Genomic DNA, 21,715 nt, shown 5'->3' with positions numbered 1-21,715 from the left:
GCCCTGGGGGCTGGCCGGACCCCGCCTTCCCGAACCGCTCCCGCCTCTGGGGCGGAGCCTCGGGCACCGCCCCGCCCCTGGGGACCCAGGGGCCTTCGGGGAGGGGCCTGCGAGTGGGCTGAAACCGCCGAGAGGGGCGCTGAGGAGACGCGCTTCTCGGGCAACGCCGGCCAGAGACCCCGAACGCGAGGGCGAGCGCCGGTTTCGCGGCCTCTCGGCGGAGCTTGGCCCTCCCACGAACTCAGCTCGGAAGACCCAGGCCCTGCGTCCCACTGGCTCCGGCCTCGCTCGGCGCCTCCCAGCTGAGGGACCGAGGAGGGTGCCCTGACTCGGGCCGCTCCACAGTGCGCTCAGCAGCCGCTGCCTTTCGAGGTGGCGTCTGGGCCACAGCGGAGGCTGCACTTGCCGCTGTTCACTCGCCCCCTGCGCCGCGACTTCTTCCTTTTTGGGTCAGTGGGACCCGGGCGACAGCCAGATTCCTCAGGTGGTCCGTGCCTTGCAGCTGCGGATCCTCCGTGCGTTGCCCAGCTCCCAGGACTTTCCTCCCCGTCCAGGCTGAGCGCCGCGGGAGCTCCATCTTTGTGGCGCCCTGAGAGTCTCCCAGACTTCGCTGGAGCAGAGCCTCGGCCTCTTTGCCTTTCCTGACCTTCCTCAGTTCTGAAATGGCACCATTGTGCCAAGTAATGGTGAGTTCTGTGACTTCACAGAATGCGAAGGTGTCAGGGAATTTACCTGCCCATGGAGGCTGGGACAGGCCAGGGCCTGAAGGGTGGCGACGGGAGGGAATGCCTTCTGAGTGGCTACATTCAGGCCAGGGCTTGGCCCACGTAGGACTTTCCCCTGTAAGGAGGATGAGGGGAGATGGACATGGAGTCTCAGGAGTTATTGCAGTGGCAGCCAGGAGAATGGGTCCCATTCAGTTTAGCAGATTAGAGAGGGGAAGAGGGACTCCTAGAGGAACTGAGTCCCTGTTCCTTCCTTTCTTCCTTAACTCAGTAAATGTTCTGGATGCCCTTGAGGGGAGAGAGTGTGGGGATACAAGGTGATAAAGCTCTGTGCTTTTCCTCAAGGTTAGGGAGCATCTTCACACAGATAAGATTGTAAAGGAACAAAATTATGATGAGTCTGAGGTGCAAAAGATGAGATTCAGAATAGACATTAAAGCTCTGGGTAATGGTCCCCAAAGCAAACTTTTCTTCTATGAGGAGAGCCCATTAATGAATATGAATGTGAGAAATCAAATCCCTAATGTGCTGTTCACATAGTGAAATTATAGAACTTCTAGGGCCTCGATAATAATCTGTCTACTTAGAATTTTGTATTTAACTGAACTATTATGCAAGAGTAAGCACAAAACAGATATTTTCAGAGGTACAAAGCCTAAGTTGAAACCTTCACAACCTTGGTGAAAGAACTACAAAAGAATGTGTTTCAGAAGGAGGGAAGCTGAACCCAGATAAAAGGAGAAGATTTCAAGAAACAATGACCAACATTGAGGTGTCAGCAGGGTTGGTTTCTATTGAGGCTTCTTCCTGGATTGCATTTGGCTCCCTTCCCTCTGTGTCCTCTACTGGGCATTCATTGTGACTGTGTGGGAAGATAGCCATGGTGACTCTTCTTATGAGGACACCAAATCTATAGGATTAGGGTCCAATCCTTATGACCTCATTTAACCTAATCACCTCTGTAAAGGCCCAACATCCAAATGCAGTCACATTAGGATTATATTAATTTGGAAGGAGGGGCACAATTCAGTCCATAGCATTAAGTAAATATTAAATATATTGTATCCAGTAATTTAAAGACTTCATACAAAGAAAACACCAAGTATAGGAGATATACCAAATGTTCAAGAAGCAGATTAGTGTGATCATGTTCAAAGTCTTTCCAAAGACAATGTAATACTCCCTTGTGCATTTTATGAAGCTGGTCTTACCTAATATCAAATCCAGATAAGAACAGCACAAAAATAGGAAATTGATCATAGGCCAAAAAAATCTAAACTAATACTAAACTTAATCCAGCAATACTTTAAAAAATTATCATGACCAATTTGGGCCTATTTACAAATATTAATATTTGTTAATATTATTTCAGATGTATTAATTCAGTTGGAGATAAATATATATTTCTCAAAAATTATACAGAAAAAATTTAGATAAAATTCCACACTCATTCACAGAGTTCTCTTGTGGCACAGTGAGTTAAGGATCCAGTGTTGTCACTGCAGTGGTTTGGGTCGCTACTGTGATGTGGGTTCCATCCCTGGTCCCAGGAATTTCCACATTCCATAGGCATGCCCAAAAAGAAAAATTCAATACTCATTCATGATATCTAGCACACCAAGAATGTTAGTGAAATACCTACATCTGATAAAGGATTTCTACCAAAAGCTTTCCATAAATAAAATAAATAACATTTTTTTTGTTCATTTGGGGGGTTTTGTTGTTTTCAATTTTTTTTTAGTTTTATTGAATTATAGTTGATTTACAATGTTGAAATAATTTCTGCTGAACAACAAAATGAATCAGTTAATACATATACACATACCCTTTTTTTCCCCAGATTCTTTTCCTTTATAGGTTATTACAGAATATTGGGTAGAGTTGCCTGTGTTATACAGCAGGTCCCCACTGACCAATAAATATCATTCTTTTTTTAATATGTATAATGATTTTTATTTTTTCCGTTATACCTGGTTTACAGTGTTCTGTCAGTTTTCTACTGTACAGCATGGTGACCCAGTTTCACATACATGTATAGATTCTCATTCTCATGCTCCATCATAAGTGACTAGATATAGTTCCCAGTGCTACACAGCAGGATCTCATTGCTAATCCATTCCAAAAGCAATAGTTTGCATCTATTATCCCCAAGCTTCCAATCCATCCCACTCCCACCCCCTCCCCCTTGGCAACCACAAGTCTATTCTCCAAGCCCATGATTTTCTTTTCTGTGGAAAGGTTCATTTGTGCCGCATATTAGATTCCAGATATGTGATATCATATAGTATTTGTCTTTATCTTTCTGACTTACTTCACTCAGGATGAGAGTCTCTAGTTCCATCCATGTTGCTGCAAATGGCATTATTTTGTTCTTTTTATGGCTGAGTAGTATTCTATTGTGTATATATACCACATCTTCCTAATCCAATCATCTGTTGATGAACATTTGGGATGTTTCCATGTATTGGCTATTGTGACTAGTGCTGCAATGAACATGCGGGTGCATGTGTCTTTTTCAAGGAAAGTTTTGTCTGGATATATGCCCAAGAGTGGGATTGCTGGGTCATATGGAAGTTCTATGTCTGGTTTTCTGAGGTACCTCCATACTGTTCTCCATAGTGGTTGTACCAGCTTACATTCCCACCAACAGTGCAGGAGGGTTCCCTTTTCTCCACACCCCCTCCAGCATTTTTTATTTGTGGACTTATTAATGATGGCCATTCTGACTGGTGTGAGGTGGTAGCTCGTGGTAGTTTTGATTTGCATTTCTCTAATCAGGGATGTTGAGCATTTTTTCATATGCTTGTTGGCCATCTGTATATCTTCTTTGGAGACAAGTCTATTCAGGTCTATTGCCCATTTTTCCATTGGGTTGTTGGCTTTTTTGCTGTTGAGTTGTATAAGCTATTGTATATTTTAGAGATTAAGCCCTTGTTGATTGCATCACTTGAAACTATTTTCTCCCATTCTGTAAGTTGTCTTTTTGTTTTCTTTTTGGTTTCCTTAGCTGTGCAAAAGCTTGTCAGTTTGACTAGATCCCATTGGTTTATAATAAATATCATTCTTAATGGTGATGTGTTGGAAGCATTCTTTTTGAAATCAAGAATGCCTCTATTGTAGCTCTGCTCATTGGAGAAGTAGTCAGCACAATGTGTTTTTGTTTTTTGAATTTTTATACTAACCCAACAGATTTTACAATTAATTTTTGAAAATAAGAGAGCTTAGCAAGTTGAGTGAATATATCAACCAGTAGATACACTTCTTCACAATACCAATAAACTGTTTAAAAACTCTATTTGAAAATGTCATTTAGACTAGCAGCAGAAATATAAGGTATTAAGAGAAAAGAAATCTTCATAGGGACCTTCACAGGGAAATATAAATGAATGGCATTGAAAAAGGCCCAAATAAATGAAGACATTCCCTGATAAGAAGTCTGATTGCTGATTCAAATCCCTCAAAATATATCTGTATATATGATGATATTATAAAAAACTATTAAGAGGGTTTTGGTGGAATGGAGACTTAGGAGTTGATTCTAAAATTTGCATGAATGAGCAAATGGCCAACAACTTCTCTAAGAAAAATTAGTGGGTGATTTACTCAGACCTATCAAGCCTTGCTATAGCATTCTGTGTATGTTAGGTTAAGTAATTGAACCTTGTGTATATCAGATTCTACTGGGTTATCTTCTGTAATAAAACCCAGCTGAAAAAATCCCCTGAAAAGCACAAACTTTATTTCCCACTCATATATCTCACTGTCCCACACATACATCTCCATCTCAGGTTCTCAAGAGGGAGCAGCACATCACAGCTGCCAGGCTGTCAGGTCTGCTTGAATCACACCTGGATTTTTATAGATTCTGTTCAGACATGGTACATGTTACTTCTATTAACATTCACTTGGTGGAATCAAGTCCAAGCCCGCCATGAATGTGGCAGGGAAGCACAATCTTTCTCTGCAAGAGGAAGGGACAGTGAGGAATAGCAATAGACTCATTCACACAATAATAACTTAGTGTGGCATTGGCACTTTCAGTATAAAGCAATAGACAGATAAAGGCACTGGAACAGAGAGCATAGGAACAGGCCACACCTATATGGAAGTTGAAACACATCAAAGTGACAGACAAACCACTGAGAGGAAAAAAAAGAAATAGGCGACAAATGGTGCTGGGACAATTTGGTCTCTAAATGGGAAACATGAAATCAGATCCCTGGCAAGAACCACACATTTAAATTAATTCCAGATGGATTAAGGACAATGTGAAAGGCAAATATTTAAAATTTTTTAAGACGGAGTTCTCGTTGTGGCGCAGTGGTTAACAAATCCAACTAGGAACCATGAAGTTGCGAGTTTGATCCCTGCCCTTGCTCAGTGGGTTAACGATCCGGCGTTGCCTTGAGCTGTGGTGTAGGTTGCAGATGTGGCTCGGATCCCACGTTGCTGTGGCTGTGGCCGGCAGCTACAGCTCCGATTAGACCCCTAGCCTGAGAACCTCCATATGCCATGGAAGTGGCCCAAGAAATGGCAAAAAAGACAAAAAAATAAATAAAAAAATAAAAAATAAATTTTTAAGATAAAAAATCTGTTTCACCTTAACAGGGAAGAATTTCTTAAGATATAAACAGTGCATATCTTAACAGTTTCTAAAAAGTGACAAATTCAACTATATTAAAATTCAGAACTTGAAAAATAATATACACACAAATAGATATATAACCAAATGAATCACTTTACTACACACTTTAACATTGTAAATCAACTATATGTCAATTTAAAAGGTTAAGAACTAATGCTTTATTAAAAAGTATTAAATAGAGTGAAAAAAAGATCCACATGCTGAAGATCTTTGCAATGACTGATGCAAGATTAGAATCCTAAGGAATACTAAGGAATCAGTATGAAAGAGAAACACCCAAATTGGAGAATGGATACAGGCAGAAACAGACATTTCACAAAGGAAGGACCCAAAATCTGTTGAACAGAAGACCAATTCCACCAGTGATGAGAATGCAAATTAAGACCAAAACAGATGTTGAATCAGTAGAAAAATACATAAAAATATGACAATACCAAGTGTTATAAAGGATGCAAAGCAGGGAAAACCTAAGGCTGTACGGAGTACACCAGATTTCTTTAACTCCAAATATCATTTATTTAAGATATTCCATTATTTAAAATACCACTTGAACAATAATAAGAACTACAAAAATCACCAACACAATGCTTTCTGCCATGTATAATTTTTATATCTTTGCTATGCATATTGAAAGATCTATTTTAGACTTAAGAGAATAACTTTTAGCATATATCACACCGCTCTTTTGTGCATACAAAATAAAGTAAATTGGTTAAAGTATTTCTAAAAATCTTTATATTCACAGTCTGAGTTTTTAAAACACTTTTGAATCATAGTTGTTAATACCCAGTGCGGACCCACGAGGCAGAGACAGGTCATCCCTTTCTGATTTCTGATCACAGAAACTGAGCATAATAAAATAGTTCTTGTTTCATGTCACTAGGTTTGAGGTGATTTGTTGCACAGCAGAAGATAACTGGAATGTCTCCCATTGACAAAAGGACTTTAACATCCTTCAGGACCTTCTTCCTCTTCTAGATCCTTGGATCCACTGGGTCACAGGAATGAGCACTGCAACACCCTGCACTCCCAGATCCTGGACCTCCTCCCTCACAGTGATGTCCTCATCTAAGCCATTCAGCTGCCTTCCTTCAGTTGACAAAAAGGCAGGATTGCTCCCAGATTTAATGGCCACCTGAGAGGACTTTGGATGCAGAACACATGGAGGCCTCATCTTACCACCTCTTCAAGGATCCCCTGACACCCCCTGGGATTGTCAAAAGGCAGGACCCTGAGCAGAGCAGCAGGTCATAAAGTCACCATGCCAACCTTCTTGTCCATCATAAGGGACATCACAGGTAATTCCACCTCCTTGGGGTGGAGGACAGGCTGCACAGGTAGTGAACCATCCCTCAAGCCATCAATCTTTTCCTCTTCTGCCCTGAGGGCAGGTACCAGGGGGAGGCTTACAGTGTACCTTAGTGAAAGGGCTGGAGGGGCCAAGGCTTTTGGACACAAGTGGAGGTGGTAGAGGCCACGGTCTGAGGTGGCCTGGAGTGGCCGGGGTCCACTGGGGCCACAGGTGCAGCCAGTTAAATGGAGAGTGGCAGGCCCTGGATGCCTGGCCCCAGGCTCTTCCTGCTGCTGTTGCTGCCCCCTCCACTGCTGAGTGCAGGAAGCTTGCAGCACAGTGTCCTAGACTGGAGAAATTTCCACCACCTTGACCTTGGCTGGAGAAACATTCACCACTACCTCAGCCCAGACTGGAGAAGCTTCAACAGGGACACTGGTCATCAAAATAGCAAGGCAGACAGGTTGTATGACTGCAGAGGAGAATTCGACCTCTACTTCATCATAGATGCGTGAGTGGCCCTCCCACCCATCCCCACCCCATCCCCACCCCACCCCCACCCCACCCTGTGCTCCTCAAGGTGCCTCTGTCACCAAGGTCACTGATGGCAAGAAGTGGTAAGGGCCTCTGAGAGAGGGGAAGCAAGGACCATCTTGGTCAGACCCAAGAAGCAGACCTCTGTGATCTTGTTCCTAGACAGAAAGACCTAGGCATTTATTTCCAGGGTCTCTCACTTTGGGAAAGGAGAAGGGTCACCATGAGGTTTCTAGATGGCTGTTAGTCAGTCCCTCCATTGTCTTGACCTGAATCTGTGACCCGCATATCCCTTAAACAGCTAGAGGGTCAAGTGATTACTCTGAGCTGCCTTCTCAGCAGTTGTGAGAAGCTCATAGGGAATTTTGAACTTATTTTGTTTTGTTTTACCCTAATGAGTTCAATTTTTACTGGACCCCAGAGAGATTGCTGTGACATTTTCATAGTGTTACTACTTAGAAAGTCCTTTGCTTTGTTGGTTCTAAGTGTTTTGCTGCTTTCTTTGACAACTTGGAGACTCATGTTACAGTTTGTGTGCGCTTTCTGAACAGTTTGGTCTATCTCCATGTGGCTCTGGGAAAACTGGGCTGTGCCTTAGGCACCTTCTGGGTCTTGAAGAAGGAAAGGGAGGAGCGAGTCCTCAGACCAGAGAGATTTCTTTAGTTCTGTTTTTAACTGCTCTGTGGGGCTGAGTATAAACTTTACTTACTTAGTAACAGTGGCATGACACTCAATATCACTGAAGCACATTATGGTCCCCAAAGCCCATCACCACATGTCTGTGGGAGTAGAGTAGGGAAGGTATTTGCATATGCAATCTCCTGGAAAAGGGAGTGGGCTCCTACAGGTAGGATGAGATAGCCCAGAGGCTGATGGGGGTGACAGGACTGAATCCTGCTGGATTCTGCAAATGGAAGGAGCTGAGGGTGTCCAAGAAAGAGCCCTGCTCACCCATTTCCTAGCCCCAGGCCATCAGGGAGGAGTAAGCCTAGAGCATGGCCACAGTGTGCCAGACCAGGATAGTCCTAAAGCTCAACAAATTCTTCAGTCCCAGAGGAATGATACCCTTCCCTGAGATCTGTGCTACCGTAGTCGAGTTATGGAAATTCTTGCTGCCTTCAAAGCCACCTTGATGAGAACTTTTTGAAGATGGGGACAGATTCCCTCCTGATTTTTCCAGCTACTCTTGGACAGCTTTGCAGTCAGACAGACTCCACTAATAAGTGACACAGCTTTGGGCAAGTGGTCTCACCTCTTTGTGTCTCGGCATCTTCATATCCACAATTGGATCTTCATATCCACTTCATCAGGTTGTGATGAGGTGGAAAGAGAGTTTATAGGTGGTTTGACCAGCATGTGTCAGATGCAATCATAGAGGAGGAGCCTACAATAAACTGCCAGGGAAGGCAGAGTCCCATACTCTGGGAACTCCCTGGCACTACAGGGGCCCCTGTTCCAGTCCTGATTCCCTGGATCACTCTTTCCCCATGTGTCCTTTGTGGGGAGGTGGGGTGCACACCCTATACTCCTGCTAGTGGCAGTCCTAAGATTCTCTAGATCTTCCAACCATTGGTGAGCAGTCCTTTTCATTCACTGGTTACTTTATTCATCCACTCACTGAAATAATTACCGGAAAAGTGCTATATGTCGTCAGTGGACACCGGAGACAAGGCAGCAGACAAAACTTGAAAAAAATCCTTGGCCTCTGGCATTTTCATTGTAAGAGAGAGACAAGATACAAATAAAAGAGGAACTAGTGTATGGTATGGGGGAAGTTAGTACATGAAGATGTGCTCAGGGAGAGGCTATTTTAAAGAGATGCTCAGGAAAGGCCATGCTGATAGCCTGGGGGGGTGGGGGGTGGCTTGGGTGATTTTCCAGCAGAGGAGGTGTGTGATTGGGTCATTTTTAAAAAGGGTCACACTTGAGGGGCGAAAGAACAGAGCCTACCAGGAGACCAGTGAGGGGCCTGGTGCAAAGATCCAAGAAGGGGATGATGGTGGTGTGGACCAGTAGGCTATGTGTGGCAATGATTAGGCAGATTCTGGAGCTATTTTGAAATTAGAGGACACAGGATTCCAGACAGTGTTGATTGGGGAAGCCAGGTGTGTCACTAGATTGGGGATAGGGATAAGGGAGGAAAGCAGTTTAATCACTGTGTCTTCCTCATAATGTGAATAAATATTATCCCTATTTTACTGATGAGGCAAGGAGCCAGCTCAAGGCCTGGGGAATGACCCTTCAAAACCTCTGTATAAAAAATATAGGTTCAGAATTTGAACTATGTAATCTTAGTCTTTGTCTTCAATATTGATTGTAATGTGTCTTGATGTGATCTTTTTTGTTTTACTGAGTTGAATTTAGTTGAGATTCTTGGAATTGTGGGCTCATGCTTTTCATCTAATTTTAGACATTTTTGGATGTTACTTCTTTAAATAATGTTTCCACTTATTTTTCTTATTGGCTTCAAGAATTCACACAACATGTTTATTGGTCTGCTTAAGTGTATCCTACAGGGCCCTTAGACTCTGACCACTTGTATTCATTCTTTTTCCTTTATGCTTCTGACACTAAACAGTATCAATTGTCCTATCCTTAGTTTTGCTGATTCCTTGCTCTGCTTATTATAATCTGTTATTGAACCACCCTAATGGATGTTTTAATTTATTATTGCATTTTTCTTCTCTAAAATTTCTGCTTGATTTGTTAATAACTTATGTTTTCAACAATATTTATTTTTCCCATATATCATTATCCTGGTTTCCTCTATTTCTTTGTCTTTACTCTCCTACCTCTGAGCATATGTAGGATAGATGCTTTTTAGTGTTTGTTTAGTAAATCTGATGCCTTGGCTTCTTCAGTAATGGTTTGTGTACTTTTATTTAGTTTCTTTGAATGAACAGTGGTCTTCTTTCTTTGTAAGTTTTGTGATTTTTGTTGAAAATTAGTATTTTTATTACTATAATGTGGTACCTCTAGAAAGTAGAATTCACCAAAGCTTACAACCCAGGATTGTATTGCTTTTATCTGTTGCTGTAAGTGGATGACTTAGTCTCTTTATTCTGAAACTTTTCCAAACTGCTTTTACAAAGAATATTCCTTGTTGTGCATGATCACTGGAGTTTCTGTTCCCTTAATTCTTTTTCACTGAATGTATTGACAGAGATTCCCCAATTGCCAGGATCTGAAATAAACATAAAACCATTGCAAAATTGTAAAAAGGCACGCACGCACACACACGCACACACACACACACACATTAAAGAGAGAGAGAGAAGGAGGGAAGGAGAGGGAAAGAGCAGTCACCTCTTCTGTTCTTTGCAGAACAATTTTTTTTTTAAAGAAACCAAGCATAGTTTATTTTTTGAACTTTTCATGTTTGTACAGCTTTTGACGATAGCTGAGAAATTTCCCGTTGGCTAAGGTTGCTGGCCTTTGAGTACTTTTGTCATTGACAAGAGAGGAGAGACTGTACGTGTCTGCTGTCCCTGCCTATTGTTTTTTATTTAAAATTTTTTTCCATTTTTTTAAATTAAAGTATAAGTTACAGGTGTACAACATAGTGGTTCACGGTTTTAAAGGTTATATATTCCCTTAATAATTATTACAAGATACTGGCTATATTCTTTGTGCTGTCCAGTACATCATCGTAGCTCCTTTATTTTATACATAGTAGCTTGCTCTTTTCTAGGACATTCCTTTAGCACTTAGCTAGACCAGCACTGAGCCTAGGTATAAGCCTAAGGTGAAAGCTTAAGGTCTTCTCCAGACTTTCCTGGGCTTTCTCCTGGCGTGGGTGTATGTGTCTGTTTCTAAATTCAACTATGCCTATAGCTCATTTTAAACATACTAACTGACTCCAGTCAGTTAAGGAGAGTTTTACACAATAATTTGTAAGTAAAGTCTACACTGCTCCCTTTGGATCAAGGATAACATGGGACTGGAACAGTGATCAAGACCAAAACTGCCACCATGTGAGAGAAGGTGTGGGGAAAATGTGATGAAATATGCAGCAAAACTCTCCTACTGTTTTGAAGATAGCTATTTCTTGATTGCATATTTGCTGTTTGTTGTAAACATTTTATTGTTTTCTAAAGCTTCTGTAAAGTTGGTGCTGACAGCTTATGGTTAGCTGTTTGATGTCTCCATGGGGGAATGGGGGCTTAGATTTTTCAGAATCTGCCATTTTTGTGACATTCTCTGTGCTACAAGTTTTCGTTTACAATTTTATTTTCACATTTAGAAGAAAATGCTTGAGCCTAATTTAAATCAAATACTGTTATTATTCATAACAAAAATCTTGAGTCTCCTGACCCTTGCCTCCCAATTTCTGATCCAACTCCCCAGAGGAAGCCACTTATGAATCTTCCAGATTTTTCTTCTGATATTATGACCATGTTTCTAATGCTGTGCCTGCACTGACTGCTATTTCCTGTTTTTTGTTTGTTTGTTTGTTTGTTTTTTAGAGGTTTATACCTTCTCTGTTGAGTTCTTACTGTGAGGGGGAAGAAAATTTAGCTTTCTTATAGCTCAGCTCCCCTCTATGATCCTGTCATAGCCACTTCCAATGTCCTAGCATGGTTATCTCACTAGGATGTTTTGGCCTCAAGATTTAATAGCAGAGATGTCCTCAAATTTCTGGTGACCCTCATATCTCCATTCTCATTTAAGAGTGGCACTAATTCATGCTTGAAGTTGTGCCAGAAGCCCCTGTGGTTGTTCTTTTCCAAACCACCTCCTTCCTAGGGACCTTAAGGCCCCTGTGGTATTTTCCACTACCATAAGCACTGTTCTTCTGTATTCTAGAATCTAGACCTTCATTCAAAATAATCACACACTGGAACCTTTTCCAGAGTGTGGGTTTAGGACTTTTTTTTTCCTTTATATGTTCTTTGGAAGATCTTCAAACACAGAGAAGAGGAGTAATGAGAAGGAAAGCAGAATGTGGTATGAATAGTTAGGAAAGGAGTTGCCTTGCACTTAAGCATAGGAGCTTCCAAGAGAAGGTCTGTATTGTGGGTGGATTGTCAGAGTTTCATGCTTTGTCACCCAGCAATTGTCACACCCAGCAGTGTCTCCCAGAACTATCAAGTTCAGGGGATAAGTCATGGGGTTTGCAGCTAGCTCTGGGTTCAGGTCCATGAGAATTTTGACAAATTCTTTGATCTGTGAGAGCTTCGGTTTTCTCATCTGTAAAATGGGAATAATGATGCTATCAGCGTTCTTTTGGAATTATAAATCATGCATGCCTGGTGTATATGTGCTCCATTACTGATAACCCTGGTATTGTTAGAGTCATCCATCCTTAGTTTCCTTACCACCGCCTGATAGTTTTAGATAGAACCAAGAGGAGACAGAAGGAAATATAGAGGAGAAGGATGTTCTTGGGAATGTGAGAATCACACACACACACACACACACACACACACACACACACGACATTCAGGGTATTTATGGGCATAGTGATCACTGGAGGTGAAAGGAAGGAACCAAATGAAGCACATTTGCCAACATTCACTGGAAAGGGCCCAGAACAGGGCACCAGCCTTAGTTTCACCCCTACCATTGGAGAACCTTGACAAGACACTTAGCCTGTGAGACCCATATTTGCCCTCCATAACCTGGACTAGTGCAGACCTGCAGAGGTGTGGGATTGCAGGGAGGCCAGTAGGGCAAATGGAAGTTCTTCCCAGCTAGACAAAAGGGGTTATGCGGCCCTAATCCCCTTCAGCCTCCCAGTCTCCATTCAGGTACTAAAATTAGTGCCAATAGCAGGGAGAAACTGAAAGTAGGAATAGAAAGGTCCTCCAACTTACCCGGCTGGTTAGGGACAATGATGCCAGGACAGCAGTGTCCTTGGCCAACTTCTGCCCCTTTATAGGGAGAGATCCCAGAAAAGCCCTTCAGTGTCCAGAGTGGCTCAGTTTTGCAGGATGATAAGAAAAAAGTGAAATAAAATAACCTGAGTAGCACATCCTTCTCGTGCCTGAGGCCAGGGCTCTTCTGGGTGTGTCCAAACTGGGGGACCAGGGGAGCCAGCATATCAGAATTGCTTAGCCTTTCCCAACCAATGCACCCTCCCTTATTCCTTGTGAATCCACATCCTGGTTTGCCACCCAAAGGCCCTCCTCCCCATGCATTTGAGTTAAGGTTGGTCACCCTCCCCACTACTCACATTGATGAAAGTTGCCACCAGACTGACCCACCGAGTGTTGAGCATCCTTTAGCTACTTGAGGCTGGGGAAGAGTAGTTCATGGGGCTACTGGAACTGGGGAGGCAGAAAATCTGCTCGCCAAATGGAGATGCCTCATCCCTTTTAATCAAGTCTTCTTGGTTTTCAGGTCGAAGAATGTAGGCGACTCCTGGAAGGACATTTGCAAATTAGTGGAAAAATTGCTGAAGAGGTTTACAAAGTACGGCTGGAGTTTTCCTCTGCCAGGCAGAGTACATATCTCTTTCCATTCGGTGGGCATAGGAGTCCCTTGGGTCAGGAACAGAGAGCCCAGGGGGGTGTTCTAAAGCAGAGAGAATGACCAGTCACACTGGTTCCATCGTGTCCCAGCAGCTTTCTTGGCTCCTGCCTGGGTCACACAATGTAGGGGACACAGTCTGTCCTTGAGGACCTTGCAGATTAGGAAACAGGCAAATCCGTAACACATAACTAAGCACTAGGTTAAAGGGTTCCAAGGACCAAAGAAAAGGGCAAAGGTGTTGCTTGCAACTTTAAAGAAAAAGCAAGTGCTCTTAGGGAAAAAAATGTAAATGGATTCCTAGAGAATGTGGAATTTTGAACTAGGTCTTGAAAGACAGGGTAACAGGAACCATCAAGGAGATTTTTTGTGAGCAGTCTGTTCTGCTGGGAGCAGGGTTATCTCAAGGGAGAGCTGGGAAATGAGGCTGGACAGCACAGCTTGGGGCCAAGTCCATAGGGCTCATAATGCCAGGCCCAGGGGTTTGGATTTCTTGCTGTGAGCAATAGGGAGCTATAGCTGATTCTTGAGCAGGGGTCTGACATGATCAGGGTTGTGCCCCCCAGGAGAAAAGTCTCATAATTATGGGTAAAAGGGGTTGGAACATGAACCAGGACAAGTGGGGAACCCAGCTAGGTATCTATGGTATATATTTTCAAAAAGATAATGTGGGTCAGTGGGTCTTAAGATAGTGGAGGAAAGAGGGAAGGATATATATGAATGGCTGCTGAAAGGTAGAATAATTTCTTTGAGATGAGAGGGAGGCAAGGAAGACAGGTAAGGAGAGAAATGTGGGAAGTTCCAAAGAATTTTACATTAGAAGAGAGGCCAGAAGAGAGGCCCTCATGCAGGAATGCACAGGCGGCTACCCTCTTGTGTATGCAGGGAGTGTGTGCATATGCCTATGTGTGTGTTTGTGTGTGCATGTGTGTGAGAGAGAGAGAGACAGGCAGACAGACAGATAGATAGAGATTTGGGCTATTGGGATTATAGGAATGGAACACGGTTATCCTAGCAGTCACTTCCAGTAAGACCACATATCCTATAGGCCTCTGAGTCTATCACAAAAGAAATGGGAACTTCCAGGATTCAAGAAATGCACACCAAAGCAAAAGAGTTGGGATGGGGACCAGGAAAATTGGCATTCACCCCTCCTGGCCGCTCATTGGTATAATTTTGACCACTTGTTCATGGCTTCTTACGAGCCATGCTTCCTCCCCAGCCCTGAATTGCGGGTTTCAATCATCACCTACTCCTCATATGGAAACACCATCCTATGGCTCAATAAAGACAGGTAAGTGCTGCTTTAAGCCCCCAAGTTAGGCCTGGTGGGCAGTGTCACAGATAGACACAAGGAGCTGATAGTTTCTACTGGGTGTGACAAGCCCCTTCTGGGCTCCCCTCAATGCCTAACCTGATCCCCAGCCCCTGCTCCCTTGGCTCCCACTGACCCTGGCTGCACTGACAGTAGACCATCTCCACCCCCTCTTACCCCTGCTCTCTACCTGTCCTGAGTCCTTCCATGGGGGCTTTTCCTTTTCTTATGGTCAGGCTGGCTATGAGAATTTTCTTGATCTGGTGGAGCAGATGTGCAGGCTTTTTATGAACACTGGCCAGGGTTGGGCATCTGCTGTGTGTGTCACCCTCTGCTCTGGGCCAGTGGGGGTGAGGAGGAGACAGAATGGGGATGAGGAAGAGAGTCAGAACCAGGGAGGAAGGCGTGGGAATATTGAAATATTTGGGGCTTCAGTGTATAGGAACTTTGTCCTTTAGTGGTCTGAGACAAGGGAACCCATGAGTATGATTCCAAATACCAGGCTGGGCTGGAGTGCAAGAGGGAGACATGACATGCAGCATCCGAAGTGGGCCAGAAGTAGACCCAGTGTGCCCAAAGGCCTGGAGGAGGGAAGATCTGGAACTTCTGGGTAGTTTGGAGGTTAAGATTCTCATTATGCAAATGACTGGAATTTGGTGGGTGAAGCAGCAATGATAGGTTGAGGACATTTAAGATTGGTATCCCTCCTCCCCTGTTCAGGGCCTTGGGGAGAAGCCAGAGCAGCAGATGAGCAAAAACTGCAAGGCTAGAGGGTAGGGAGGGGTACCAGTGCATAGAGACAGCACTCCCCATGCCTGGCTCCCTGGAGAAGCAGGGAATGAGCTAGGAGGAGGTGTGGTTTTGTGCATGTATGTAGTTTGAGTTTAGAAGAGAGAGACCAGAGTGAATTTGAAGTGGGAGAAAGAAAGTTCATGGGGGAGGGATACTGGCAGGTGGCAGAGGGTGAGGCAGAGGACACTGACATGTGCCTCTGGGGGAGTGGCTGTCTGTGGGGAGAGGAAGACCACTGTCTCCCTTGGCATGTACCCAGACAGCATCGATGAATCTCATGAGAGACCTCCCCATTCTCCTCTGGAGAGTGAAGGAGGAAAATACATGAGGGAGGATTAAGGAATAGGAATGGAGCTCAGGGAAGTGTAAATGATGTGAAATCCTTTGTGGGATGGGTAGGAGATGGCAGGGGATACTTACCTAGGAAGACAGCTCAAAACAACCACGGCTGTCATGGTTCCAGCTCAGGGAGAGCTCGCAGAATCTTCTTGGGAGCTGGGCTGAATTTGGGATTAGGCCATCTCCAAAGTATCTCTCTGCCTAGGAGTTTAGCAGGATATGGCGAAGGGCTAGGGTGGGTCCTGGTGTTCAGAGTGAGTCCAGAAGTGGCTGTGGGAGTCTGATGAGGGAGACCTCTGGTGGGTCTGGGGAGAATGTGGGGGCAAGCCTGGGACCAGGCATGGTGCTCTCTGAGTCCCGTCCACTAGGGGGAGCAGGCTGAGGATGGCAGAGCCCACAAAGAGGCTTGGTCCTGGTGTTGGAAAAGCCAGATAGCACAGGGCTAGGAAGCCCCAGGGGTGATGGCAGTGGTGGCGGGGGCCAGTAACAATTGGGAAGAGTTGGAAGCGGCTCTTATGATATGAGAGGGGTCCTTTCAGAGCAGGAGGGCTTACTGAGGATGCTAGGAGCCCAGTGTCCCTCTCTGAGCAGAACTGGGAGTAGCACTGGACAGGCAGCACTGGAGAAAGCCCACTCAGGTAAGAACTTTGCCTGGTGGCCAGGGTGCTGGGCAGGAGGCTGGGGAGGAATGAGACCTCCAGCCTATTTGGGGCGTGGTTGACAAAATGGAAATCTTCCCTAAAGTACGAAGACGTGTGTTCCTTCTAGATTAGGCAAGGCCTGGTTTGGCCTCCACTGGCCCTGGGTCACAGGTCTTCTCTCTTCCTGGACTGGGATGGTCTGGGGCTCTGAGATCACTCTGCACATCAGCATCTCTTCTGCCCACTGTCAGTGTCAGTGTCATCTCTTGCACCAGGCTTTAGAGTCCAAGCTCTCCTTAGACTTGTTGTGACCTCGCACCCCATCACCTTGGATTAGCCTGAACAAGCCCACCCGCTGGAGTGTCCCAGTCCCATCCCTTACTGTCTGCCTTCACAGAGGCCGATAGCCCATCCCTGTGGCAGCCTGGGGCCAATGCTCTTCCACGCACACAGACAGCCCTAGGGCCTCTTTTCCAGTTGCTGATTTTTCTTTTCAGGAGCCCTTGAAGCCCAGGAGCCCTAGACTCAAATGGAGCAGCTTGGCTATTTCCTTTAGCCCTGATCCAGAGGGGGGAGGACACTTTCAGAAATCATGTCCAGTTGAGGGGCCTATGACAGGGGATCATGGGAAAGGACAGGGAAAGTATCAGGAAAGTGAGCTTTGCAAACTCGTCGTAGCCTGTTTGAGGCTAACATGCCTTCACCAGGGACCCCTTAGGTGCCAGCAGTAGCACAGGTCACGTTGTGAGGGCCAATTCACAGGTGCACATGCCTGGGTGCTCCCCTTCACCATGGAAGGTCAAGGCTGGGCCCTTGCTGAGTCCCCTGAGGTCTGCATGCCTGAGACAGAGGTGAGCACATGGAAAGCCGGGCCCTGACCTGGGACCAGCAAGGCAGCATCGTCCTCCATGCTCACCAAATTGGGGACAGAGAAGACCTGTCAGTGTCAAAGACTTGGGCAGAAGGATCATGACAGGGCGATGCGTGTCTTCCTGTCCAGGCAGGTCTGCACACAGCAGAATGATGCCAGGGCAGCTGGTCTGTTTCATAACAGTCAGCCCTCATTCCACCACTACTCTTTTCTGATTTGTTTTCAGAAATATAATACGGGATGCTCTTAAAAGACTTCGGGATATAGTGCCTGCAGGACCCGCAGAAATGCAGGAAGGATTTAAAAAGGTATAGACTCTACAGCTCTGTTAATTTATTCTGCTTACAAGTTCTTATGGGCATTATTGGGTCATCTCACTGCCCTTCTCCAACTTTCCTTCATTTTGTTGCAGGCCAATATGCAGATTCAGAAAGTTTTCTACCCAAGTAAGTTGCCTGCCAACGTCGCTGTGCTCAGGTGGGACAGAGCCTGGCCCGGGCCTCAGTGAGGGCTGCTGCAGACCCACCTCAGCCAATTCCTAATGCTGATGCTTGGAGCAAATTCCTTGCCCTCTCTGTGCTGCAGGTTCCTCCTCTGCACAGTGAGGAAGAAAACCACCCCCAGGGCTGTGTCTGAGAACCACCTGGGGTCATGGCTTACACTCCTGGTTCTTTCTAGATCGCAGGTTCTTGATGTGTGATTGGGCTGCATGGAAAACAAAAGAGAAAATCGAGGGACCACAAGCAGACAGGGTTCAGTTTAGGGACCAGAGACCTTGCTGTCCCCCTGGCTGCCCACGCTTTTGTCCCCCGCAGTTCTGGCTCTGCCTCCACCCCTTCAGCTTCTTCCCTCTGGTTGAGTCTCATCCTGTGACTGTGCCTCTGATGGTGGAAAAGCCTGTGCTCTCCCAGAACCATCTACATCTAGAGTGTAGGGTTGCAGCTCCTGCAGGAAAGATGCGTGGGCTGGTGGGGACAGGTAGGGAGCAGGGCAGGGGCCACTGCACAGGCACCTTGACCTCGAGTTCTGAAGGCCAGGACCCATAGAGCCAGCAGAGGTGCCTGCTGGCAGTGCCCAGGCCAGAGCCCCGCTGTCCCCTGAGCCAGCGGGAAGCCTTGTACAGTCCATGTGGCTGCTCCTCCCTTGCTCCCCTAAAGGCTTGTCCTCATGCAGTGACGTGGCTGGAACTTCCTTTCAGGGCAAAGGCTGTGCCTTCTGCTCGTGGTGAGGGTCACTAAGAAGATCTCTGAGCTGGTCTCAGACTCCTCATGTGTCAAGTGGGTGCTGGGTTAAGGCCTCCTCTCTCTGCAGGTGCTCTGGTTGGTGGGTGCTAGGGTCAGGGTAGCCTCTCCCCAGAAGGAGGAGGTATGGGGGGCAGTGCTGTGGGCCTGGCAGCCTGAGGCAGGTCACTCCAGGTACCTTGCTGATGGGCCTCTCTCTGCTTCTTCTGCAGACAGGAAAGCTTCCAGCCTGATTTACACTCTGACTGCTGGACCACTGAAGCCATCGGCATTACAGGAGACTAAGAAGCAAGTGAGTCCTGTCCATCATCTCTAACTTTGTGCTCCACATATTTGTGTGTTTTATACTCAATGCCTTCTTTCACTTAGGTTAGCATATCTCAGAGGATGAAGACCAAAATTTACTCCCTGGGTTTAAAAGCCTATAAGAAAAACCAGGTAATTCAGAAGAGGTAATCAAGTGTGACTCTGGAACCCAGTTGGGGAGAGCTTTCAAAAGCTGCTGTGCCAGAGTCACCCAGAGAATGGCCCTCCACCCACCCCAAGTGTCTGGACACCAAGTAGCCTGTGCAGGTGAAGTACAAGTGTTGTGTAAACCTACACACCAGAGGTTGGGGTGCAGGAACTTTCCACTCCCTGAGGGTGGGCTGCTGGCAGATGCCAGGGTGTGGCCCTCGGAGTCTAAAGGGCAGGAGTCAAGAACCTGTCTCTTGGTATGGGACCTGCTGTGTCCTCAACCCCTGGCTGTTTTCCAAGCCATCTTCTTTTCTTGTAGCTGCTTCAAATTGTAGAAGGAAAGAAGCACTTGTTTGAAGTGCCCAAATCTGATGAGGAAGGTTTTATTAAATCGGTGAGTGTGGGCTAAATATGAGAAGGGAGAGGGAGTCACTTCTCTCCATGCTCATGCCTTCTCTCTCCCCAACCCCTGCCACCTCCGTATCTGTTCCAGTTCGTGGGAAATTCCTGTAAGGACGTTATGAATGGAGACACATTCTATGCTTGTGTAGGAGGTAAGTCCTGGGACCACTTTTCTAGACAGAATGGCATTCCTGTACGTGTGATGTAAATGTGAGTGGAAGGTGTCTCTGTGTGTGGTGTATGCTTGGTTTGAGTGGAGTGAGTATGTATGCTGTGCGTGCGGTATGTGCATGGGTGTGGTTTCCAAGGGTAATGATATGTGGTGTGATATGTGGTATGTGCATGGGGTGTTTTGTATAGAAATATGTGAAGCACGTGATTGTGCATTGACTATACATGTAAGTTCAGTTTTCTGTGAGTCATGTCTGCTAGGGGTTGTGGTGTGGATATGTGTATAATTACTTTTTCTTCAAGTTCTATTGAGATATACTTGACATATAGCTGTGTATATGTTTAGGGTATAACTTGACTTATATATGTTGGAAAATAATTACCCTAGTAAGTTAAGTGTAAATACCTTTTAACAACTCAAAACCAAAAGTTTTATTAAGAAATAAAAAGGACAGAGGGCCTCAACCTCGTTTAAGAAAAAATGAGGAAAGGTATTTTTAAACCCTGAATATAACACTAGCAAATGGAATCCGACAGCATATAAAAAGGACAATACCTCAAGACTAATTAGAGCTCAGGACTGAAATGAAAGCCTGACTCGGTATATAAAATATCAAGTGATTTTCCTCATCCAGAAAATGGAGAAGGAAGACATGATGATTTCAATGGATGAATAAAAGAATCGGACATTAGTCATGGTCACCATCGTACCAGGAACACAGATTGACAAAGACATCCACACCAATACTCACAGCTACCACTGCACCCAGTGGTTACGTGGGGAAGGCCTGTCCCTGAGCTGTGGGACTGGACAAGGATGCCCTCTCTCCCCTGGGAGGGTCCTCGCATCGGTGAGTTGAGGACCCCGTACAGGTACTTCCTGAGAGAAGCCCTCTCTCTGAGTGAGCCCCACGTGTGCTGGCTTCTGTATCCACATCACGGGGATTCATAGAGCTGAGGTGGTTGGAGAAGGACACGCTTCCACTGGTGACAGCACAGCTGGATGCAGCTGGACGCAGACCCAGGAAGGGGGTCCTGGCCACTGTGCTCTTAACTGCAAGGCTCCAGGGCAACAGGTCCTGGGGTCAGACAGAGTAGTGTTCACATCTGAGCTCTGCTGCCCACAGGCACGAAACTGGAGCAAACTGCCCAGTACCTGCCAGCTCCACTTTCACCTCCAAGAAGTAGGAACAACCCCCACCTCCAGTATCAGCTCTGCAGTGAGACAGAGATGCAGTGGAGCCACAGTGAGTGGTACAGGCTCTGGAAGCTGGTGGCCCTAGAAAAAGCACAGAGTGCCTCAACAGGAGCTGGTGCTAAGCCTTCCATCACTGACCTCTGGCTCTGCCCCGATCCCTGTGCCGAGCCCAGGACAGGGAGGGAAGTGGATAAAAAAGAGCAGGATGAAAGCCTCCAGCTGAGCCCCCTGTGGGTGGCAGCTGTCTGACTCCTCCTGTCCTCTGACCCTGGGACCCGCAGTGTGAGGTGTGGGCCTGAACCAGCAACTCCCACACACACAGGGTCTTCTGCTGCTTCTCTTGTGTAACATGCCAGCTGTGCAGCAACCTGAGAGCTTCAGTTCCCTGATTATGTCCCCAGGACACACACAGACCTGTCAAACGTCAGGGAAGGATGCCAGTTGTCATTCATGCCCTGTGGTGGCCCAGCTGAGGTGACAGGTGCCCGCTGCACACCCTGTGCCAGCGGGGTCCAGCAGTGCTGCTCTGACCTTCACAACTGCTGTCGTCTTGTCAAAAGCTGCCACACAGCATGACCGTCACTTGGAGGGGAAGCTCGAGGCAGGAACTGGGACCATAAGTA

At 45.8% G+C, this 21,715-nt stretch overlaps 1 protein-coding gene across 1 annotated transcript in view; it reads left to right on the top strand.

Moving 5' to 3' along the window:
• The first annotated feature begins 109 nt into the window (after positions 1-109).
• LOC125116976 (mucin-2-like) overlaps positions 110-21,715 on the top strand; it is a 95,905-nt gene continuing 74,299 nt past the window's right edge. The window contains 10 exon segments of the mRNA XM_047762669.1: positions 110-686; positions 6,254-7,172; positions 13,538-13,609; positions 14,889-14,960; positions 17,851-17,932; positions 18,037-18,070; positions 19,078-19,157; positions 19,235-19,303; positions 19,641-19,715; positions 19,815-19,875. Of these exon segments, the coding sequence (XP_047618625.1) occupies positions 6,907-7,172; positions 13,538-13,609; positions 14,889-14,960; positions 17,851-17,932; positions 18,037-18,070; positions 19,078-19,157; positions 19,235-19,303; positions 19,641-19,715; positions 19,815-19,875 (811 nt within the window). The 5' untranslated portion in view covers positions 110-686; positions 6,254-6,906.

Source organism: Phacochoerus africanus, chromosome 15, assembly GCF_016906955.1.
Source record: "Phacochoerus africanus isolate WHEZ1 chromosome 15, ROS_Pafr_v1, whole genome shotgun sequence".
Lineage (NCBI taxonomy): Eukaryota > Metazoa > Chordata > Mammalia > Artiodactyla > Suidae > Phacochoerus > Phacochoerus africanus.
The sequence above is the reverse complement of the archived record's forward strand: the minus strand, read 5'-3'. Positions and strand labels throughout refer to the sequence as shown.